General features: G+C 42.9%; 1 protein-coding gene across 3 annotated transcripts in view; it reads right to left on the bottom strand.

Annotated features, from left to right (window-relative positions):
• Positions 1–25,325, bottom strand: part of LOC121282311 (phosphatidylinositol 3,4,5-trisphosphate 5-phosphatase 2-like) — a 137,565-nt gene that overhangs the window by 37,006 nt on the left and 75,234 nt on the right. For all 3 annotated transcript variants that reach the window (XM_041195977.1, XM_041195978.1, XM_041195979.1), the window contains 11 exons: positions 24,458–24,602; positions 22,602–22,725; positions 16,266–16,397; positions 15,514–15,598; positions 13,710–13,802; positions 8,843–8,962; positions 7,775–7,889; positions 7,120–7,226; positions 3,139–3,241; positions 2,214–2,410; positions 455–572 (listed from right to left, as the gene is read on the bottom strand). In XM_041195977.1, the coding sequence (XP_041051911.1) occupies positions 455–572; positions 2,214–2,410; positions 3,139–3,241; positions 7,120–7,226; positions 7,775–7,889; positions 8,843–8,962; positions 13,710–13,802; positions 15,514–15,598; positions 16,266–16,397; positions 22,602–22,725; positions 24,458–24,602 (1,339 nt within the window). The remainder of the gene's footprint in view (positions 1–454; positions 573–2,213; positions 2,411–3,138; positions 3,242–7,119; positions 7,227–7,774; positions 7,890–8,842; positions 8,963–13,709; positions 13,803–15,513; positions 15,599–16,265; positions 16,398–22,601; positions 22,726–24,457; positions 24,603–25,325) is intronic.

Genomic DNA, 25,325 nt, shown 5'->3' with positions numbered 1-25,325 from the left:
GAACATTAGTTTAGAAGATAAATCTCATAATTGATGGCATTGATATGCTCCATTTGTTTTGTGGCCTTCTACCTCCATTACATTCCACTGCTCCTTATCATGCGCTCTCCTTTGCCTGGAATTTGTTCTGATCCCCTGCTTTACCTATAGTGGAGGACTGGCAGTAACACCAGTGAAATAGTGTAATAGACAGTTTCTTTGGGCCTTCCATGGACCTTCCATCAAAGTTACAGTGGGAGATGTGAGAAACAGCTACTGAAAATCCAGGCCCAGCTATCTAACTTTACACTGATATATATTTTGATTTTTAAAAATTCTGATGAATTTTTGCGCTCAGCAAGTCAGCCCTGGGCCATTTCATGTTTCAACCCTGTTCATTTCTAATTCTAGTTCCTGCTAAGTTCCTAACTCACAACATCCCGTTTCAGCTCAGGGCATTTTCTACGTCACTTACCAAATGTGTTTGCTATTCCAGTTTTTACACTGGACATGTTGACGTGACTGACTCGATTCTCATGGTTTGGTTTAATCAACACCGCAATTTTAATGCTCCACAGTGACTGTGTGGCAACCTATAATACAGATACCTTAATGAGTGACACAGCAGTGTGCTAGAAGATTCAAGGCAGAGAGAGAGAGAGACAACTGGGTAATCTATTTCAGTCTTTCATGTCAGGAAGATACCTGCCTTTTTCCATTGACTGGTTTACTGTGCGGCAGTAAAATATCAACAATATTACAGCTATTCAAACATCAGAAATACAATTATTGCTGTAATAATACAACTAAAATATACACCATCACCAAAATTGTTCTTGTGGGTGCTGCTAATAGGCAGAACCACTTGACATTGATGCGTGCCTTTTGATCTTAGCAGGCAAGTACACCATGAGTGCACCAGTCACTGACAGAGCACTGAAGGGGTGAAACTTCACAGACATACAGAAGCAGTCACCTCATACAAGATAAAGCAAAAAGAATCAAAATACTTTAGTAAGATTTGTTACAAAAATGGAAAATGCTGGAAAAACTCAGCAGGCGTAGCAGCATTTGTGGACAGAGAAACAAGAGATAATGTTTCGAAAAGCAGTATTTTGCTTTTATCTTAGTGAGATTTGTTACTGATTTGAATTTAAAATTACATTTTCGTTGACCATTGACCTCACCAAGAGAGGTAAGGTCAGAAATGGTGAGCAGAACATTATCCATTTGTGGATTTTTAAAATTTATTTACCAGATGTGGCCCTTGCTGGGTAGGCCAGGTTTATTACCATCCTTAGTTTCCCTTGAGAAAGTGGTGGTGAGCTGCCTTCTTGAACTGCTGCTGTCCATGTGGCGTAGGTACACCCACGGTGCTGTTAGAAAGGGAGTTCCAGGATTTTGACCCAGCAACAGTGAAGGAACGGTGATATATTTCCAAGACAGGATGATGAGTGGCTTGGAGGGAAACTTCCAGGTGATGGTGTTCCCAACTATCTGCTGCCCTTGTCCTTCTAGATTTCGAGATGGTAGCAGTCATGGGTTTGGAAGGTGCTGCCTAAGGAGACTTGGTGAGTTTCTGCAGTGCATCTTATACATGGCACACACTATTACCACTGTACGTCGGTGGTGGAGGGAGTGAATGTTTGTGGATGTGGTGCCAATCAAGTGAGCTGCTTTGTCCTGGACAGTGTTGTTGGAGCTGCACTCACACAGGCAAGTGGTGAGTGTTCCATCAGACTCCTTTCACCTTTTTCAGACTAGGTAGCCCATCAGCAATGCATCTCAATCTCAACGTCCCCCTGTGTTAACACAGCACCACTACCACTCCTTCCAGCTATCCTATTGGCATCTCTGAATATAGATTGTCAATTTGTTGCCAACTAGTAACCTGTTTATGTGGTATGGGTCCTTGTCAACAATGAATCTATTCAAAGTGACTGGCACTTACATTCTATTTCACTGCATTTAATGTGAATTCTCTTCTGTTTTTAAAAATAAAATTCCCAAGGAAACTCACTAATGTAATTTTACCAACTCACAATTCTGTTGGCCTTATCTTGTGGTCTGCTTGCATTTCACTGCCACCGTCTGTTATCCTATTTGCATCTCGACTTACAGTACAAACAGGTGAGAGTACAGAATGTTTTATTACTCATAGCTTCTCATTAGATAAATAGCACATTTTTGTTTTGCTATCAAAGTGATAGTTTCCCTGGAGTTTGAATTCCTACCACTTTGAAATCCAGTTCTGTTACATCTTTTATTCCAGCTCGCAGGAAATCCACCCACTCCTTGTCACCTAGTGAGTTCTCCTGGGTCCCGATCACATAGATATCGTGAGGTATAGTGGCTGTCGTTTCATCTCTTGTACGTCCAAGGCCCTTTGACATAAGCCAAGAAGCGATGCTTTTTGGAGGGTTAGCAGCACCTATTAAATTTCAAAAGTTTTTCCATTACTTAATTGCTCTTTTATTTTCTTGCCTTAATTTTCCACACTATTCCCTCGAATATTGAACACTTGCCTGTGGACTCACACCAACACCTTGACTTATCGTTCCCTTCATTTTTACCTGTACTTTCTTAATCCCTTTCGCCTAGGAAAAGGCTGCAAATGGATTGAGGTGGCATGTCAGAATGTTTTGTCAGCCGTTTGCAACACTCCTCTTTAATTGTCTCTATTCCTTTAAAAGTATTACTTGCACGCAATTTTCCAGACCCTCTGATACTGTTCTCCTAAAACCTGTCCAAATTTTTATCTGGATCTGTGAGTAATTATACAAATGCATGACTATTGAAATTTGAGCTCTGTTAGCTGATTGCCCTTTTCTTAACCGTTTAGAAGTGACTCATACCAGTACCTGAAAATTATTGCAAGAGGGATTACTTTTGGTTTAAATGATTAGAATTAATGTAATTATGAAAATAATTACCATCTTCAATGGGCCCTTTTCCCTCCAGTGCATATGGGTGCTGTCACTGGCAAGGAATATCCACCCTCAGAGCTGAACAGCAACACTATCGGTCACAGAATAGGACTAGCCTTGGAGCCAATTCAGAAGAACCCAATCCCAAGAATAGATGCCTTTCACTACATATGTCGCATAATTTTCCATTACTGTGTTTTTCTAGTTGGGGTACAATCCTTTAATAACTTACCCATGTTCCAGCTTCCGATAAAGATGGATATCATGTCTGGTTCATCCTGCTGAGAGTGTCTGTTCTTCATAAGCTGAAGAAGCTGACAGAAAGCTTCTCGCTTCTGTGGGGCAAAGATCAGGGAGTGTAAATGTCTGTCTTAACATAGGGAATAATGACATTTTCAATATAATGTACAAGTTCAGCATTATCATGTAATGCAGAAGGTACTTTCAGGCTCACTGTGGAAAATAATAATGGCTACAACATATTCAAGGGATTCAGATAATCAAGTGAACAACAACAGCTATGCTCAAGTGGTTTATGCAGTCTTTAACATTCTGATTCAGCTTTACTGCCTTGAAAATATCCCAAAACACCAGCTATTCAATGATTTATTAACTTTTGCACCTTCCGCCTGACTCCTTTGGTCAATCTTAGATGTTCTTTAAGAGGAAGAATAACAATATTGACAAGTGAACCAATGTCCATGTCATGGACTAGATACAGAATAAAATTTCTTCTACTCCGCATCAGCAAGTAGCGTAATCATCATTTCAGAGGAATATCCCCTACTGTGCCAGAATTATGTTTCCATCACTCCGATGCCCCATTCTAACAAAAATGGAATATTGTGTTCCTTGATGGGATCTTATTGGACTTTTTTCTTGTTTACAGCTAACACAAACTTGGGGCTGAATTTTACCAGCCCTCTGGGGACAAGCCGTGAGATGGGAAGACTGGCGAGAGGGTGTGGTTGGGAACAAGTGGTGTGCCTGCTGTCTCCCTGCCACTATTTTATTTTGCCAGCAGCAGGAAAGTTGGCAGACAAGCTGCTTGCCAGACTCGCACGAAACGAGTTAAGCAGCCAATTGAGGGCTTCTTCTCAATTTGGGTGGGAGGGAGGGAGACCACCACTGTGTGGATAGACAATAGGGTGGGCCAGTCAGTGGGTTGTGGGGTTGGTCCCCTCCTTTTTGGGAACTCCATGGCCCATGCAGGGGCTTCCTGGTGGCAAAGGCCTCCTCAGTGACAATGGAGCTGCCTGCCTTCAGTGATTCTGACCCTACCCCTACCCCACCCCACACCACCATTAGTGCGACTTGCCTGACTGGCCCCAATGTCCCCAGATCCCATTTACTTGTCTTCAAGTGCACATTGCCTTTGAAGGACCTGCATCCTCTAGATGCAGTCCCAGCAATGGTCACCACTAGCAGTGAGGCTGTTGACCCTCTGATTGGATCAGCAGCTTTTGGAGGTGGGCTGCCATCCTTGGCAGCCACTTAACTGGCCACCAGCCAGTCCTGTCGCTGGCCTAAGCAGGCTCACCACCCACTTCCAGCACCAGTGGCAGGAGTTCAACCTCAGTCATAAAATTCAGCCCTTGTTTACTGTATGGTGCACAAAGCATACATTAGAGCTGAGTATAACAAAGACCTCATTACGTGTTTGTTCCCGCTCTTTTTTTCATTCATCTTTGGGTAATGGCCATGGCTGAAAAGGCTGACATTTATGGTTCATTCCTATTTGCCTTTGAAAAGATGGTGATGGGCTTCCTTTTTGAACTGCTGCAGTCTGTGCTGGCACATAGCAACAGTATTATGGCCATTTTAGGCTTTGAATCTGTTGCACCATTCAGTGACATTATGGCTGACATGTAACCCAACTCCATATATCCATCTTTGCTCCGTATCCTTTTGGTTGACAAAAATCTATCAATTTCAGTTTTATAAGTAACCACGAGCAAAAAGTTCTAGCAACAGTTGCCATTTACAGAAGAGAATGCCAAACTTGTACCACCCTTTGTGTTTAGAAGTGTTTCCAAACTTCACTGCTAAAAGGAGTGAAGGCTCTAATTTCTTGACTATATCCCCTAGACCTAGATTCCCAACTAGCAGAAATAGTTTCTTCCAACCTACCCTATCTGTTTCCTTTAATATTGTGAAAACTTCAGTCAATTTACTCTTTAACCTTATTCCAGGGAATACAACCCTAGTTTATTTAATCCCCTCTTGTAGCTTAACCCTTGTGATGAAAGTGTTGCTGTTAGGACAGGGGTTCTAGGATTTTGCCACAATGAAAGAATAGTGATATATATCCAAGTTAGGATGTTGTGTCACTTGGACATGAATTTGAAAGTGATGGTGTTCCCACACACTTGCTGCCCTCGTTCTTCTGGTTGGTGGAGGTCATGGGATGCTGCAGAAGAAGCCTTGGCGAGTTGCTGTAGTGCATTCTGTGCACTTCAGCTACAGTTCACTCATGGTGGAGAATATGGATGCTTATGCAAATGACTGAAGTGCCGATAAGTGGATTTCTTTGTCCTGGGTGCTGCTGAGCTTCTTGAGTCCTGTTGCAGCTAACCTCATTCAGGCAAGTCAAGGGTAATCCAGCACACTTTTGATTTGTGTCATGTAAATGGTCAAAAGTCTTTGCAGAGTCAGAAGTTGAGCCACTAGCAACAGAATACACATCTTCTGATCTACTCCATTGTGATTGGTCAAGTTGATTCTTCTAGGATTTTCATACCCAGGGACTCGATAACGATAATATCAAATTGCTGATGCCTATTTAAATACATAGCCCTAATTCTATTCAGTCCAAAGTCTTTTTCCCTCCCTTACAGCTGTCTAGACAGGTGATAATTTTCAGCATTCACAGCTTGATCAAAATGTTTGGGACAGATTTTACGATTTAAGCATTCTTTGTTTTCAAAAGATTTTTTTCAACTTATCAGATCAGGATTTCTGAGTTGCGTGGACACAAGATAAAATTTTCCTTTGGATCACAATCACCACAGCATATGGAGGGGGCCAGGAATTCTGCCTGCCCAGTGGCACTGTCATTTTAGCTGGACTATCCCAACTGAATTTTTCAGGATTCATTTAATTTAAATATTTGGATTCATTCCTACTGTTGTCATTGCTTCTGACTGGGACAGTGTGGGGGGAGTGAAATAGCATGCTGCTGTAGTTTTTTTAAACCATCACCAAACATTTTATCTGAAAGCAAGAGTGAAAATGATTTCAGAGCCCTCAGGTTTTCAGAGGTTCCCATGGAACCTGGTCCAAGTTTCCCAAAGAAGTGATCAAAACATGCCTACTTTGCTGCCTCTAAGCACATCCCTTGTAAACCTCTTTCCAAATCCATTCAACCCACCCCAACTCCGACATCCCAGGACCAGTCTCTTTGGAGCAGTGAAATTTTGAGTCACCGTGAGCAACATCACAAGAGATCTGCTGATATGATAATAATGTACCTTTCAGTGCACTCTAAACATCTGATTACAGTGCAACACACTGCAAGAAAGTGGCAAAAAAAATTTCAGTATGTTATACCCATATTATAATTTTACTTTTTTCTAGTAGAAGATGGTTATATGGATAAAAGCTGCAATAATTAAACCACAATTTTCAAGACTGGTTCAAATCATTAATCAACCATATGACCAAAACGTGCCTAAAATGAAGAAAGTGTTCAACTCTTTAAGGATGGCATCTTTCACCTTGACAATTATTTCTTTAAAAATGTTATTTATACAAGTATGCACAAAAAAGACTTGCATTTCAGCAGTGCTTTTCACAAACACTGGATGTCTCAAAGTACTTTACAGCCAATGAACTACTTCTGAAGGGCAGTCACTGTTGTAATGGAGGGAGCACAGCAGCCAATATGTGCACAGCAAATTCCTGCAAACAGCAATGTGATCTTGGCTGAGTGATAAATATCGACCAGGGCACTTGGGATAACTCCCCTGCTTTCAAAATAGTGCTGTGGGATCGTTTACATTCAGCCATGCAGGTCTTAGTTTAACGTCTCACCTGAAAGGTGGCACCTCTAACACTGCAGCACTCCCTCTGTATCAGCATTCATTTTTTTGTACTTGAGCCCTGGAATGACTTGAGCTGGAATCTTGTGATGCAGAAGAAAGAGTACTACCAACCGAGCCACTGCTCAACACAAACATATCAGATTCTAGAAACTCTTGTGCTCATAGCTTACCCGTGCATTTTCAAAAATGAAATCCCTCAGCTGATTTTTCTGATTTTCTTTGTCAGTCACAATCTGTAGTGTGTTTGGCGTGCTCTGATATTTAACCAATTGCAAAACTGTAAAGCAAAAGGATTAAACAAGTCAATAATCTATCAGCAGCTTACAAGTCTAAATTACAAGGAAAGTCTAAAGGAGTTCACCTCTTCAGCCTAGAAAGGAAGTGTCTGAGAGGAGACCTTATAAAGGTATAAAAGATTGTTAAGTGTTTAAAGAAAGTCCACCCAGAATATTACTTTAAAGTAAACTGTGGGAGCAGGACAAGAGATCAGAATTTCAAGTTAGTAAAGAAACCACTTCAGAACTTATATCAGGAAATACTGCTTCACATAGAGAGAGCAATGTGTGGAATATTTCTGGGTAGTGTAGCGAATCATTTGAGAAACAATGTGACTGAACACAGGGGGATATCTGAATTAATAAGTTTAGAAGGGGCAAATAAGACTTCCTTATTCATAATTATCTTGCAATCTTGTTCCTTTGTGTTTTCTCTTCAAGTTTTTCAATATGATAAAACATGAACAGAGAAGAGTAAGGAATGCAGCCAGAAATGTACCCAGAGCAGAAGGGTAGGTACTGGTCTTGACTAATGGCCAGCTCTCCTTACTTTTATCATATGAGATGGATTCCTCAGGTGAACCAATGGCTTTCTTGGAGATTTGAAGCTTTCCCCCATCCACATCAACACTCAATGTATATTTCTGAGTCTTTCCAAATTTTACCTAAAGGTAAAAGGAAATAGAAAACTTTACCTGAGCAAGATTGTTTCACATATTCGTACTTTGCCATACTTATTGAGTTTATATCTGCATACACACTGCTTGTGTTGGTCTTGAGTCACACACACTGAGAAGAATCAGGTTTGATTGATGCATTCTGATAAATTAGTTGATCTCAGTCAGAATAGTGACAGAAGCTGCCATTTGCCATTGACATTCATTGGGTTAAGAAGGGTTGAAATCAGCCAGGGTTCCCACTCCTGATCGGCACCCAGTACCCTCTGCTTGAAGGATTCTTTTGGGCATCAAGTTAGGGGCGGATCAGGATAATGTTCTACTGAAATAGTTACACGGGCTGCTGACACACACTTTCTGAACTCTCAAAAAAACAGTTACTTGGGCGCAGCACCATAGGGTTTATGGAACTCTACCCTGCCAAGATTTTGTGCCTTTTGGGAGAAGAGCAGAAAAGGGCAAATAATCAGCTTCTGAAAAAAATAAGAACTTTGAAAGGTACACAGCACAGTGGCACATGTGCTGAATCTGCTGAATTTGCAATATCAGCCATGTTCCAGTAGGGATGTGTCAAGGGACTATAGTACCTCTGTCAATAGAGGGGTAACATTATGAAGAATCATTACTGGGTTGTCTTTCCAGATACCTGTTCCGAATAACATTAGGGAATGTGAGGCCTGGCCTGCCTACTCTAACCCCTATTAGCTAAAGACAATGAATAAAATGAGCAGAGGGATTAAAAACTAAAAAGCAATACCTTCCAAAATGCTTTTACATTAAGAAGCTTCTTTCCAAACAGCCTTGCTTCACATCTGATTGAAGCTTTGTGTAGTGACAAGAGATAAATATTCCATTCTCAGCACCATTAATCCCTTTCCATGAAGAAAACTTGCACATCAAAACTTGTGTTTTCTTTAAATAGGAAAAGTTTTTCATTTTACCTCAAAGCTCTGAATTGGGATAGGTTTGGATGAATTCCTTCCGATGCTTTCAGGAGATGCTAAATGGACAGGTAATTCCACCCTGTGTGTAACCGCCATCTGTTGCAATCCCCTCAAAACCTGTCAACAAACAGACCACGATGGATGAAGATCACCTGAACTCCATTACCAGAATAGACCCTTGCAATCCCATTGTTTTTTAGATTTATTCAATGATGATATAGGCTGTGGCATTTTGCTAATATCATTAAAGAAGGAAAATTTATGTGGAGGACATTTGGAAGGGTTCCAGGTTAACTGAAATTTGTGAACGGTGCAGGCAAGGAGTGCTGTCCCGAGAACATTTCAGAAATCGATCCTCTGGCCTCATACAACTCCATTCCATCCTTGACTCCTTCCCATTCATTCTTTACATACTTACCCTCAGTGATAGATACGAACATACGAAATAGGAGCAGAAGTGGGCCATTCGGCCCCTTAAGCCTGCTCTGGCATTCAATAAGATAATGGCTGTTTGTGTTTTGAGTTCTATATCCCCCCCCATCTACCCCCAAAACCGTTGATCCCCTTGCCCAACAAGAATCTATCTACCGCTCTTAAAAATATTCAATGACTCTGCCTCCACCGCCTTCTGAGGCAGGAGTTCCAACTTGAGAGAAAAAAATTTCTCCTCATCTCTGTCCAAAAAGGGCAACCCCTAATTTTAAAACAGTGCCCCCCTAGTTCTGGACTGACCCACAAGAGGAAACATCCTTTCCACATCCAGCTTGTCAAGACCATTCAGGATCTTATATACTTCAATTAAGTCACCCCTCACTCTTCTAAACTCCAGCAGAAACAAGCCCAGTTTGTTCAACCCATCCTCATAAGACAACCCGCTCATTCCAGGTATCAATCTAGTAAACCTCCTCTGAACTGCTTCCAATGCAATACCCAGTGGTTATGGCACTTCACCAGTAACCCAAAGATTGCAAGTTCAAATTCCATTCTGGCAGGCTGTGCAATTGGCCATGAAACCTATCACCCTGGTGTAAAAACCTGACTGGCTCACAAATGTCCTCAGGAAAGGCCCTTACCCAGTCGAGCCTACATGTGACCTGAGTCTTCTTAATGTCCTCAGGGTAACTACAGATAGGCCATAAATAGTGCCTTGCCAGTGTTGCCCACATCCCAAGAACAAATAAAAATTTCACCAGTTGTCTTCATGGATGCTTTCCCTCACAAGCTTCATGAACTCCAACTTACATAAAACTCAACTGTTCACGTCTTATCTCACACTAAGATAGAATTTTGCCAGCACAGCAGGGGCTCCGGTGATATACTGGAAAGCTGGAGGCAATCCTGCCTCATTCATTTGTGGGACACCCAGCCACATTTTTCAGCTGCCAGCAACTAATTAACTGTCGTTGACACCTCTGTCTCTTTGAAAGACGGCCACCCGCCAGCTTCAAGGAGCTGCTGGCAAATCAAAGGACTTCAGCTCAGCATTGCCATCAGGAGTGGTGGCCATTGCTGGAACTGCAGCTAGTAGAGAGCATGTCATGACAGCAAGCCTGCCCTTGCAACAAGGTAAACAGGGCCAGTCAAGAAGGCACCGGCAAGTGGGAAGGGTGGTTTTCACAAAGCCAGCCATTGCCGCTGGAGAGCCCCTCTGTGGGCCACAGACTGCCCCATTAGGACTCACTCCACCTCCTCCAAGCCCATAGGGAAGCCACCAGGGTTTGCAGGCCACTGGTAAAATGCCAATGGTGGCAGGAAGAGGCCGTTAATTGGCCACTTAAGTGGCTCAATTGGCCTCTGTGCAGGAGGGCCATTCTTGACCTTCCTCACTGCTAGTAAAATGCCGTGATGGCAGGAAGACAAGAGGCCCTCCAGTCCCTTGTCTGCCATTTCCATTTTACAGCCCTTCCTCCTTCCTGGTCTCCCAGTCCCTCCCTAGAGAGCTAGTAAAATCCATCCCTAATGTCATTTGCTCTTCTGGTCTTCACTGATCTTCACATTGCCCCCATGCCCTGACACAAATTTCACAACCTTTGCCTTTACCCTTGCAACCTCCTCACATATCATATGTCATCTTACATTCTCTGCCCTTCTGGCACTAGATGACTGCAGCCTAACATCAATGGCAGAACTTTTACCTGCCATGACATTGCATTCTGGAATTCTCTTCCTCAAGTCCTTCACTAGGCTACACCTCCTCCCATCTTTAAAACCAACCTTAAAATCTGCCATGTCATTGATTACTTTCTTAATTCTTCTCATCATTCCTGAACATTATTTGTTCCATTTCTGAATGCATCTTGAGAGCTTTTATTTAGCTAAGAGGGATTCAGCAGCAATGAGCTGAGATAAGATCTAAGTACATAATGGGCTGGATTTTACGGTTTCTGGTGAGGTGATGGAGGTGAAACAGGAAGCAAGGGTTTCCCCTGCTGTCTCAACGTGGCAAATGAAGTGTCGGCCGGCCAATTAGCAGCCAGCGACGGCAAGGTTGGCCAGTTAGCATCAGGAAGGGCTCTGTGCCCAATCAGTTGTCGAGGGTGGGATGTCAGGTGGGAGAGGGGTTAGGCCATGAACCAGAAGTCAGTTCTGCCCTCTTACTCTCTCCTTATTTGTTCTGTCAGCCTAGAAACAGTGAACGAATAAAGTACACTAACATCCAAACGCTGCCATGTTTAGACCCAGCTGCTAGATTCAGCCATGGTCCCGTTTGCAGGCCTTTTCATCCGCCCTTGTGCCGTCACCTCATACCTGATGTAACTCACTCCCAACATTTTCCCGTGTGACTACCAAAAAATGGAGTGGCCAATGAAAAATTCAAGTCAGTTGGGTCTGTAACAACCTCAATAGCTTGACAATTGTTTTTTTTCAAAATGGCAGGCGGGCTTCCGATTTCGGCACCCATTTGCCTTCCATATTATTGGAGACCTGCGGGATGGCATTGGATTGCCGACCTGATGTCATCAAGCCATAAGTGCGGGGGAGGGGGATGCCGCCCAAATTGCAGCCGTAAATTCCAGCCAAGGGCAATCTTGGTGCTGTGGGCTGATCAGAAACTGGAATGGAAACCTCAGACAGGGCGTGGTGAGGGAGGTAACCATGCATTTCCCCCTCGGTGATGCTTCCCCTTTATATATGTGAGCTTTCCTATTTAGGGCTGAGGTTGCACAGTGACACAAGAAGGTTGGGGGAAATTTTCAAATCTGTCACAGAGTCAACCCAGTAACAAGTGAATCATTTTTAAATACCTTTGTACTGGCTCAATTAAAAGTTAATTTGATTTTTAAAGCAACACCATTGTCTCCTATTCCATTTGCTAACAAAAGCTTAATGAGGTGAAGTAAAAATCAAAATGAGTCACTGTCCACTTGGCTATGACAAAAATTAATATATTTTCTAGCCCTTGTCACTTCCCAAACATAAAAAAATATTTTCCAAACAATTTTTTTAAATGTAGATAGTGATCCTTTCAAGCAATTACCTTGTTTGAAGAAAATATATAGCATCCCACTGCACCACAACTGATTTTTTACATCGCATTGTTGTGGCCTCTTCATGTGAGAATGCAAATTAATATCAATACTGCCATGGAAGGAATACTATCCTATGATCTCACCCCTTTATCTTCATAATCTACAACCCTACAATTTTTTTCTGATCTCTCCTTTTCTAGACCTACAGCCTCTTGTGCATTCCTCTTTCCCTTCACTTCATCAAGGGTAGTTATGCCTTCAACCACATAAATCCTACTCATTAGAATTCCTTACCCAAGCCATTCTTCCTCTCCCTCTCTCTCTCTCTCCCTCTCTCTCTTTCTCTCCTCCTTTAAAACTCAAACATTTGATTGAGCATCTGGTCATCCATCCTAAGCTCACCTTTGTTTTCATATCTGTTTTCCTCATGCCTCTCTAAAGGACTTTATATCAATTTTCTATATTAAAGGCAATAAATGAAAGCAAAGTTGTTGTTGAATTATGAGCAGAAACAGTAATTATACTAATTTCTTACGAGGATGCTTACAGCCAGGGCAATGTCCTCGGCCCAACCATCTTCAGCTGCTTCATCAATAACATTCCTTCCATCATAAGGTCAGAAGTTGGGATGTTCGCTGATGATTGCACAATGTTCAGCACCGTTCACAACTCCTCAGACTGAAGTAGTCCATGTCCAAATGCAGCAAGACCTGGACAATATCTGGGCTTGGGCTGACAAGTGGCAAGTAACATTCACGCCACACAAGTGCCAGGCAATGACCATCTCCAGCAAGATGGAATCTAACCATCAGCCCTTGAATTCAGTGGCATTAACATCACTGAATCCCCCGTTTGATTGGCACCCCATCCACAAATATTCACTCCCTCCACCATTGATGAACAGTGGCAGCAGTGTGTACCATCTACAAAATGCACTGCAGAAACTCACCTAGGCTCCTTAAGTAGCACCTTCCAAACCCGTGACTACAATCACCTAGAAGGACAAGGGCAGCAGACACATGGGAGCACCACCACCTGGAAGCTCCTCTCCAAACCACTCACCATCCTGACCCAGAAAAATATCATAATTTCTTCACTGTCACTGGGTCAGAATCCAGGAACTACCTCCCTAACAACACTGTGGTTGTACCTACACCACAGAGGCTGCAGAGATTCAAGAAGGCAGCTCACCACCTTCTCAAGGGCATTTAATGATGGGCAATAAATGCTGGCCTAGCCAGCAATGCCCACGTCCCATATATGAATAAAAAGGAACAGAGAAGAGACTTTTATTCAGGTTGGCTGTATATGAAGGGTGAAAGTTTAATAAACCAGCCCACCAAACTATTCACCACCTCCAACACGAAGAAACTCAAAATAGACAGAAACTGTACCCTTTCCTCCATGTTAGGCAGCAAATTGCCCAGATTTTTAATTTTGTTGACGAGGACTTCAAGCTCACGAGAACCGCTTGGACTGAGAGGCTCCTGTGCAAATAAAAACAATTATCAAAACATCAAAAAAAATCATTGGTTCCCAATTTTCTCTTCTAATTTAATAAACCATAAGGCATGGTCGCATAATGGACAGCAACCCAGAGATGAACGCAGACAAATTGTTGCGAAAAACAATTACTTCACTAATACTCTTCAGGCTAAAGATAGGAACACGAGCAGATTGTGAAGATGTTCCACAATACAATTAGATTATGGCTGTTCTGCATCTCAACTCATATAAGCCACCTTTGTTCCATATTCCTTGATACCTCAAGTATTAAATTTATTGGTGTCAGTCTTGCCAGTTTCAGTTAACCCAGTACCCACAGTTTTTGCAGGTGAGGATTCCAGATTTCCATTTTGTGTCAGAAAGTGTTTCCTAGTTTTACTCCTCAATGGCCTAGCCATAATTTTAAAATTATGACCGCTGGAGACACTTACCACAGGAAATAGCTTCTCTGAATCTGCCCCATGTAATGTAAACAAGATAGTTTTATAGATCAGTATGTCAATGAACCTAAAGCCTCTTGTGCATTCCTTCCTCCCTTCACCCTATCAATGGCAGTCATGCCTTCAACTACATAAATCGTACTCACTAAGGGCTATTATAGATCTATAGTTGTGCAATGTGAAATGGTTAATTAATAACCTTGTAATAAATGGGCCTCTAAGAAAGGGTGATCATAATACCTTAGAATTTTATATTGAGTTTGAAAGCGGTTTAATTAAGTCTGAAACTAGAGTCATAGGGCTGAATTTTTGCTCCTGAGTCAGGAGCATAGAGTCAGGAAAATTCCCAACTCCACAAATACGACTTGGGAGAAAGCGCCTGGATGTTTTAATTTTTGTTCTATGTGGGCAGGGTAGGTTTGCTAGGTTTAACTGCAGTCAGGCCCACTGCAAATGCAAGAAATATTTTGAGACAATGACTCGAACATTCCTCAGGGTTGCTCCTGTTCGACTGTAGTAACTTCACTGGAAGTGTGGCAGAAACCCTGATCACCGCCTACATGAGGATCCTGCTGCTCTTCCTGTTAAGATACATGGGGCACGAATAGCTCAGAGTAAATTTCATCCCCATTTTCTCATCCTTTGCATCAAATTTCCTCAAGCTCAACAGGACCCACTGAAAATGCATCACTCAATGAAATGGCAACTAATCCTCTTCCTGGAACTGATTACCTTTCTTTCCAGAGATTCTAGATTGTTTACCACAGTGGTAATCACATGACATTCTGGACAAACTTGGAAAGTGCCGCAGGCAAACCATCTAAATGTGAGTGTGGGGATGGGGGGAAAGGAGGCAGTGATCAGAAGATCTGCCAATACCCAACCTAGTACTAGAATTTAAAAGTTAAAATCTCAGCAGAATTTAGTTCCATCTCAAATTCCTGGCTCCATTCACCATTGATCAGACTTGGGACCCTCTCAGACTCCATGGATTTTGGGCAACCTCAACATATATGCCGGCAGGAAATAATAATTACTTGGGTAATGTACAGAGGTTGGTTGATGCCCATCGAATCACATGTCTACATGAGCTACTTCCTTCAGGAGAGGAAGTGAGAATCTTTTAGAAAGATGCAACCTATGAGGAGATTTCTTACATCCCCTCTCCACATCACACACATTGAAAAGTTATGTTTAGAATTCAACTTCAGGTCATTCCGTAGGATGTTCTTGAGCATAATTCATATCTCACCTCTTTTTTGAATGTGTTGCAATGGGTATTCCCACCAAATACTTGTGTTATTACGTCAAGGTTAGCAATCACCAGGTCTATCTCCCTGTTGCATAAAGCAGAAAGTGAATTGAAGCAGACAGGGAAAAGGAATAGACAATGAAATTGGAGGAATATAAAATAGCTCCATTCTAAAAGGTTAATCTTGAACTTGAGTTCCTGAAACCTTTAAAGAGCTAGTGCCTTGTTAACCAGAATATAAAGAACTGATAAAGCAAGGCTGTTGCTTTGTCATCTAGCTCATGTCTCTCTGACAAAGTTAAAAATGCAAAGCGTGTAATAAAACTCCAAGTAAGGAGCACACATGGATGGCAGAAAATATTGGAAATACACAGCAGACTCAATGGGCCAAATGGCCTATTATGTGCCACAGTGACTCTCTGACTATCAGAATCTAAAATAAAATAAAAGACTGGTCATGTTTCATGTACAGACTCTTTCTATAGGAGCTGAATTCTGATCAAGGGTATACACCCAAATCATCAATCGACGTTTTTTACTTTGTGATGGATTGGCTGCATATTTCCAGAATTTTCTGTCTTTTTATTTCAGGATAACAGCATTTCTTGCTCTTCAGATTTATTTATAGGACAATAAAACATTGAAAAAGCTTTGATATTTAGATCTGTCCCATCAATTCAATAGGATCCTGTTTTGGTGCTTATTACTCCAATAATATTAAAGGATGCCTCGGCTTTGCTGCTGTACTTTACCTATCAAGGTCTTTGCACAACCTCACAACGGCCCTGTTGAGATGTAAGAGAGTTGTAGTCCCCATACTCATAGCATCAAGATCCTTTTGAAGGCTCGTCTTCAAGTAGTCATTTACCAATGTAGAATAATCACTGAATAGGTTGTAAACAAAGAGATATTACTGCACAGAAAAGGTTCACATGTCCTCGAAAACTTAGATTAGTTAATAATTATTTTCAATGTTCCAAAGTACATCAGTTATTCAAGCAGTTATAATCGGTAGATATTCAAATACATTCTTGTCCAAAAGCTGTTCAGTTTCTGAATCAGTTCGAGACACTGTGATGACATAAATACATCGTGCGAGTTTGTTTCACCTTACTAAGGTTTTTTGATTACCACAGTGAGGTAATCAGGCACTTACACATCAGAAGGATCAAGGTCATTGGGCAGAATTCTCCCTTTGGCAAGCGGGAGTGTGCCTGTTCGCTGACGCGTAAAATGACGTGCAGTGATGTCAGACGAGCATCCCGACATCACCACGCGCCATTTAGATTTTCAGTTCGGTGGGTGCGCAGCTAACTTGGCTGCATGCCCACCGACCTGTCAATGGCCACTTAAGGCCATTAATGTACTTTAAACACTTAATGGACCTGTCTGTCCAACCTTAAGGTTAGCGGGCAAGCGAAGAGCCCAGGCGGTTTTAAAATCTTAACATACTCTTCAAATAAAAGTTATGGACGTGTTCCAGCTCATGTAACAATGTCACATGAGGGAACATGTGAGCAAAATTTTTTTCTATTCTTTAATCTGTTTTTCACATTTGAGCCAATCTCCGAGACAGCACTTTGCCTCAGGGAGATGAGTGCGCTCTTTCATGCGCATGCGCGGAAGAGCACACGTCCGACTCAGGGAATCCCAACCACACACCCCCCCCACCCCCCCCCCCCCCCCCCCCGCCAACCCCCGCCACCCACACATGGAGCGCATAGCACTTCTGGACATACATCACAATGGATGGACCTTAATTGGCCCACCCACGTAAAACGGCAGTGCGCCCCCAAATGGGGGGCGCCGATCGGGAACCCGCCCACTTGCGTCCGTTCCTGCACAACCCCCCCCACCCCCCCCAACCACCCCGACGGGGGGAAGATCCCACCCATTGTTTCTTTCTCACACCATAAGCTTCTCCTTTCTTGCTATTAGCTCAGAACCACATTCTGATTATTTGTTCAGGTTGAGTCAGACTATGTGATACCATATAAATCCTCCTCAACCCAGGGTTGAGTTTCAAACCCCCCATCTTATTCATTACCAAGATCTATTACCTCCACCTCTGCAGGAATGTCTGCCTCTGCCTCACTCCTTGCCAATTCTAGATTTGATTTTTCTAGCGTGCTCCTTTGCTGGTCTCCTGCCTGCCATTGGCAGAGTCAATTTGTACTAAACTGCCCAGTTCTAAATCGTGCTTGCCGAACTACATTGATTCCTTGTCCCCCACACTTTACATTTTTGAATCATCACCTTTCTCTTCAATTCCACAGCTTCCCTATAGGTTATCTCTGCAATCACCTCTAGCCTTATATTCCTCCCATCCATCAGTACTCTGACTATAACCTTTTGTACATCATCTCACCATCTCTACTCTTAACAAAATGGAAAAGAAAATTGGGAGCAGTGTAAAATGGGCTCCTTTGTCATCTATATATCGTTTGGTGATAAAAGCTAACATTACCTCCACTGATGCCTCCCTTTTAATTCCTAATTGCTTTATTTTCTTCAGTCGTGTTTGTGTGGTACTTTGTACTTGTCAAAGGCTTTCTTAAAGTCCATGTAAACCACGTCCACTATATTTGCCCCATCAATCATGTCCTGCACCTCCTCAAAGAACTCAATTAGGTTTGCCAAGCATACCCTTTCTGAAATCCATGGTGGAGACATCTAAATATTCTGTTTTCATCTAGGCATCTAATAATTTCATCTTAAGTTAAAGATTCCAAAATGATCTCTCCTGCAGATGTTAAACTAACTGATTGGTAATGAGCTGTATTCATTCCACTTCTCTTTTTGAAAATAGGCACTGGTCACTCCCCTGCCCTCCAGCAAACATTCACTTCCAATAGAGCTACACAACATCATTTCTAGGTCTACACTACTTCTTTCCCCATTTCCCAGAGTTCATAGATATACCTAATCAGGTCCCAACACCTTGTTCTTCCTTAGCCTAACTAGCTTCTCTAATATTTTGTTTTTTATTTATTATTATAAGCCCCGCTCTCACTTCTAACTGATTTACAATTTGCCTCCTCTCCAATGCTCTTCTGTTTTATATACATTGACGTAGAATACTTGTCAAGTATTCCCACCATTTTCACTTCATCCTCTAACATTCTATTCTCTCCTTTCAGGCACATTTAATAATTCTCTTTTTATTATATTGTTGGATGCCATTCTTCTTAAATACTTTGGAGGTTCTCGTCTCATGCTCCGTTTTTGCTTTCCTTATCTTTTCTCAATCTCCTTCCCATGTTATTTTTATCAAATCTACATGTAACATGTGTCCTCTTACTCAATTTTAGTTTGTTTCTTACCTTATCCATCCCATTCTGAAACTTGAAGTGATCTCTATTTTTAGAGGCACATATTTCCATGATAATGAAGGAAAAACCGAATTGTGTCCAGAAATATTGGACTTTAAAAATAAGACCTGAGTTTTTAAAATGCACACAAGCCACTGGCTGGAATACTGCAGGGTGAATCCCTAAAAGGTAATAGAACCCCACCCTGTTGCCAGACAAGGTACTTCTAAAGACATCCAGGAACTAATTATTCCCTCTGGCAGAGACAATGGACATAATGGGAGATGAGCATCATCTCATCAAGAAATCCTGTGAGCAATGCCCAGACAGATTTGTGAGTTTGCTTCTCACTTGACAGGGTTAAAAGTGAGCTAAAAGCTGCCCCAATGCCTGTCTGTTGGTGGGTGTTCTGAGAGAATAAGTGCTGGAAGTTTGACTCAGAAGTAACAGCCACACACAATACCCCTGCAAATTGCCATTTTGCTGGCATCCCAATATCTCTCCCTCTCTATCGAATTCAACACTTCTGAAACCTCGAAACCAACCATTCATCTACTGGAGTCAACTCTACTGGAACCTCAAATCCGACCAATCGTCTACTGAAGTCAGTTCTACTGGTATCTCGAATACAACGGCTGCAAAGCTCAACCACCCACAACCCATGAGTCAAGGACTGTTCCATATACCTTTTTTATATTCACTTACTTCAAATTCTTACTTTTAACCTATATGTGTTTTATCCTTTCTTGCCTTTAGTAGTTAAATAAAGTTACTCTTACCTTTAGCTCAAGAAAGTCTGATCAAATTGGCTCCTTCAAAATCGGAACGATTGGGTCTGGGAAAAAGGTATCCACAAAAGGGACCCTTTTTAGAGTAAGTCTTGTTGCGACCAACAGAAGGGTAGTGGGGGGCTGAATAGAGACAGGGAGCCAGTTCATCCCTCCTCACCCATTACAATTTGGGGGTGTTCCAGACAGATGGTGCCAAATTGAGGGGTCTCGCCTGGATCAACAACTTTGGGAAACCTCACCTGGGGGTGGGTGGTAACAATATTTAAGCTGCATCTTTGCCAAATTTCTTTCCTTCCAATATATCTTATTGTTTACCTATAGTGCAATTTCCCTTCCCACCTCAGTGCCACTCCTTTACTCCCCATCTTACTTATTTTAGTTTAATCAGATGCCTTTGTTTCGTACTTATCAAAGTCGCAGATGACAATGACAGTAATAAAGGCAAACTTTCCCTCCGCATCCCTCTCAACCCGTGTCTGCAGCCTTAGACACGGTTGACCACACCATCCTCCTCCAGCACCTCTCCACTGTCATCCAACTGGATGGGACTGCACTCGCCTGGTTCCATTCTTATCCACCCAGTTGTAACCTGCAAATCACCTCCGATGGCTCCTTTTCCTGCTTCCATAATGTTATCTCTGGTGCCCCCAAGGATCTGTCCTTGACCCCCTCCTGTTTCTTATCTACCCTAGCGGCATCATCCCAAAACTCAGCTACTGTGCGCTGCATGTACACAAGCGAAACCCAGCCCTACCTCTTCACCACATCTTTCCATATCCTCCATTGATGTTAAATTGTCAGAGTGTTTGCCTGACATCACCCAGTAGCGAATCAACAGAAATTTTGTCCAAGTGAATACCGCAAAGACTGAAGTCGCTTTCTGCGGATACCAACCCAAAACTCCATTCCCTCAGCACCAACTCCATCCCTCTCTCTCTCTCTCTGGTAACTGTCTGAGGCTGAAACATGCTGTTCACAAACCTTGTGGTCTGAATTTGCAGCTCGGTACGGGTGCACAATCAGCCAGCCCAGGATCGATCAGGGAACAGACTCCCAAAAGCGATTTCACACTGGCTGGCTGTTCATTGGATACAGTCAGTGCTGCCTGGGTTGGGGGCAGAGGCGGCGGTGGGGGGGGGGGGGGGGGGGGGCGCAAGGGCTGAAGTCAGCACTGGCACGGGGAAGTGTGGAATGAAAACTCCCTAAAGGCAGAGAGCTGCGTCACGGAGCTGAACAATTTAAATGCAAAAAAAATAAAGATTTTAAAAACCATGAAAAATGCCCACGCATCCGCAACAGTCACTGGAACAAATACGACATGAGAATTCGGTCCAAACGTTTTTTAAAAAATTATTTAATGATGGAAACCTCGTGACCATGAGCTGAGCTTCTGACCACGTATCCACACCATCATAAAGACTGCCGACTGTCTCCTCCATAAGGTCGCCCAACTGCTCCCTGGCCATAGCTGATCCGCTGTTGAAGCCCTCATCCATTCCTTTGTTACTTTTGAGACTTGATTATTCCTATGCACTCCTACGGCTGGATTTTGCCAGTTCCCCTAGGGAAAGGCTGAGAGGCAGAGGGAGGATAGGGTGGGCAGCACCGATAAAATGATGAGGGAACGTATCGGGGCAGGGGGGAACCAGAGTGCCCGTTGTCTTCCTGCTGCCATAGCATTTTACCAGCTGCGGGAAAGGTGGAGGATTTCCCTCCTGCCCAGAGGCAAATAATGCCAGTTAAGTTGCCAATTAAGCGCCTCTTCATGCCTCCTCTGGCATTTTAGCAGCAGCGGGGGACAGCCTCCACCACGTGGGGAGACTGCCTGGTGAACCCTGCTGGCCTCCCTCCGTGTCCCAGAGCCAGGTTTGGAGTGGCAGGGGCGTAGGTGGGGGCGGGGAGGGGTTCCCTATTAATCGAATGGTCTGTGGAGAACCTTCCACCCCACCCAGTGACAATAGCCTTCACCATAGGAACAACTCCCCCCAGCCGCCAGCACCCCTACCCCACCAGCCCCCTGCCTCACAGGGCCTGCCTGACTGGTCCTGCTGACTCTCTATCCCGCTTACCTTGTTGCGAGGGCGCCGTCCATCACTATATCCTCTCAACTGGAGACCAGCAGTGGCCACGACAGTCAAGGCAGACTTGCCCTGGCATTTGGGCCCGTCGTCGTGGTTGCCACTGTTCTGACTAAATTCAGCCCCTGGAATAACCTCCGTAAACTTGAGGCCATTCAGAGCTCTACTGCCCATATCCTAGATCGCAGCTAATCCTATTTACCCATCATCCCTCTGTTCGCTGACCTACACTGGCTCCCAGTAAAACAATACCTCAGTTTTTAAATTTTCATCATTGTTTTCAAACCCCTCGTCTCTCTCTCTCTCTGTCTCTGTAAACTCCTGCAGTCCTACAGTTCTCTGAAATATCAGCACTCTTCCAATTCTGGCATCCTGAGTATCTTTGATCTTAACCATTCCACCATCGGTAGCTATGCCTTCAGTTGCCAAGGCCCTGTGCTCTGGAATTCCCTTCCTAAAACCTTCCATTCTCCGGCTCTCTTCCCCCTTTAAGATTCTTTTTAAAGCCTAACACTTTTACCAAGTATTCGGTCATCCATCTTAATATTTTCCTATGGGGTTCAATATTAAATTCTGTTTGATAATGCCCCTGTGAAGCTCCTTAGGCTCTATGTGAATAGAAGTGTTGTAGTTGTTATTTTTCCATTGCTATTTTAATATATAGTAAACTTTAATGTACTATGATCATTACTGTTGTGATACATCCTCACATATAACTCAATACCTGACCTATTTTGTTACTCATAACTGAATTTAGCAACAGGTCGGCCCTTTGAGACAGATGAACATAAAGGAGTCCATCATACATTTTAGGTATTCCATCCCCTTTCTTTCATTTACTCCCTCTCTGTCCCAATCAGTAAGTGGATACTTAATATTCCTTAGAACAATATGCCTTGCAACACTACCTTTTCAGAGAACCCTCCTGTAAACGTTCCTGTAGCTGTTGAATTAAGGTATTTCTTCCTTCTGAAGTAGTGATGGAGGTATTGAATGGGCGAGGGGGCAAGGCTGGTTTCTCATCCTCACCATCTACAAATAAGAAGAAACCTGTATAACCTTTGGGAATCCTGATTTATATATATATATATAAACAGAAGAATTCTTAGAAATGGACACAGGTCATTAAGTCTCTAAAAGCCTGAACATATCTGCCTGCATTCTGCATTCTCACCATTCTCACCATTTAAAACCACATTTGCCTTTTTAAATGCACTTGTGTTGTTTACCTCATTTTTAGTTAAAAAGATCAAGGGAATTAATTTCACAAAAACGATGAACTATGTAAGTAACAGTCCTATATTCTCATTGTATATTTCCCCTCCACCTATATCACAGCTCTAAGAACTAAGCTAATCCTCTAAAAATAATTGTCAAATTCTTTCAGGGATTTCAAAGCATTGGTCCAATTCAAGCTATCTGGTTGTCGCTCCTTTGAGATTTCAAAACTGTCTCTCTCGAATGGATTGACCCTGGGTCTGCACAACATCAAAATTAAAATGGCTGCAGGGTGGTGAATGGGCAGGAATCTTACTGCTTAGACTTTAACTACTGTTCCACCAAGCAGAGGGTGCTAGCTGAGTCATTTTTAGCAGTGCTAAAAATCCCCTGAGCTGGCCAAGTTGGGATCATGAGCTGAAGTGTAGGTTCAGTCTGCATTCAGCACAAAACACCATCTAATCGGTAAAAGAGCTGAAGCTTATGTTAGAAACAGCTGCCCAGAGGCTCGTGAAGGGACTGATTGTCACTTAAAATGCTTGCTCATGTTCAGTAAAGAGGCTGCATGGTATTTTGGTAGATATAGCGATTGAACTAATGCCATCTCCTAACAGCGACCACTGGATTGGGAGTAAACAGGGCATTGACATTGACTTCAAACACTACTTCACCATTTCATCTTCACCTGTTACTGCAGCAGTGAACAGAACCTCTGAAATACATCGAAAGACTTTCTGGAATACTTTGTCAAGACTTAACCAATACTCTTGCAACATTTAATTTGGAAATTCTTTCAGAACTTCACCTAAAGAGAGTAAGTTCAGTGCTATGCCACCTTGTTGGACACCTTTTAGAGGTCACCAGGGGGTGCTTGGTCATGGGCATCGTGCTTGGGGTCGCCTTGGTCTATACAAAAAATGGGAAATGAGCTCAAGGCAGGGTAGGACCAACTGCTGGAGGAAAGGTAGAGTCTTCAAGGGTCTTGGACCACCTGTGCCCAGTGTATGAATCTGTGGGCCCTCTGCCTCAGTCCCTGAGCCATCCTGCTAACTGCCACAGCGTGTCCACCAGTGCACTCCACACCTACAGTGGAAGTGGGTACATGGAGCCCGCATACACCACTCCAAGAAAATTGTGGCACATGCTGAACTTGCAGATGTCTGGTTTAACACCTTCAGGCAAGTTCAAATTATGATAATCAGCAATTAGGACCAAAATTGTGAGCTAAATCTAGACTTTCAACCAGGTCTATTTTCTTAGGGCCTGTTTTCATGCTTTGGTAAAACGTGCCCTTAAAACTCTCCCTGATGTTCCTGGTGGCTTTATCCTGTAACTAATCCACGCTATGCCAATGCCAAGAATGACTGCTTTATTGAGCCAAATGGAAAGAGATTTACTTTGAATTTTGCCAGTACTAAACCTGAACTGAGAGTGCTTGATACTGGGCTGACTGCAAAATATGTGAAATAATATTACGTTCGCCAGCACCAACAGTACTCATGTTAGCAAATCAAACTACACTCATTCATCGATGATATTTAATTACCTGACAGATCATCCAAGATCTCTTTCTCATTTTCTCTCTCCACAGGATATTGCAGTGGTGTTACCAGCCCTTGATAAGGTTGCTGATAATTTAACATCAGATCGGTGAGACATGAGAATCGCTTCACTGGGACACCTTTTTCAGTCTGTAATACAGCACAATCACAACATATCACTAAGGATATTTGAGTTCATTGGTTTAGTAATAAAGAAAAATCACTGAGCAGTTTTGCAAAAAATTTCTATTATTTCCTGTGGAATTTTTAAAAATTCTCTCATGGGATGTAAGAGTCACTGGCAAGGTCAGCATTTGTTCCCCACCCCTAATTGCCCTTGAGATGGTGGTGGTGAGCTGTTTTCTTGAACCCTGCAGTCCACGTGGTGTAGGTACACCCACAGTGCTGTTAGAGAGGGAGTTCCAGGATTTTGACCCAGCGGCAGCGAAGGAACGAAGATATAGTTCCAAATCAGGATGGTGAGTGGCTTGGAGGATGACATGCAGTTGGTGGTGTTCCCATGCACCTGCTGCCCATGCTCTTTTAGGTGGTAGAGGGCATGGGTTAAAAGGTGCTATCGAAGGAGGCTTAGCAAGTTGCTGCAGTCCATCTTGGTGTGCACCGCTACCCGTATGTCAGTGGTGCTGAAAGTAAAAATTTATGGCAATAGTTGGATTGCTGATTAAGTGGGCTGCTTTGTCTGGGATTGTGTCATCATCCAGTGTTGTTGCTACACTCATCCAGGCAGGTGGAGAGTATTCCATCGCACTCCTGACTTGTGCCTTGTAAATGGTGGACAGGCTTTGGGGAGTCAGGAAGTGAGTTAATCATTGCAGAGTGGCCAACCTCTGACCTGTTTTTGGAGCCACAGTA

Source organism: Carcharodon carcharias, chromosome 9, assembly GCF_017639515.1.
Source record: "Carcharodon carcharias isolate sCarCar2 chromosome 9, sCarCar2.pri, whole genome shotgun sequence".
NCBI classification, from domain to species: Eukaryota; Metazoa; Chordata; class Chondrichthyes; order Lamniformes; family Lamnidae; genus Carcharodon; species Carcharodon carcharias.
Note: the sequence above shows the minus strand (reverse complement) of the source record. Positions and strands in the feature narration are given on the sequence as shown.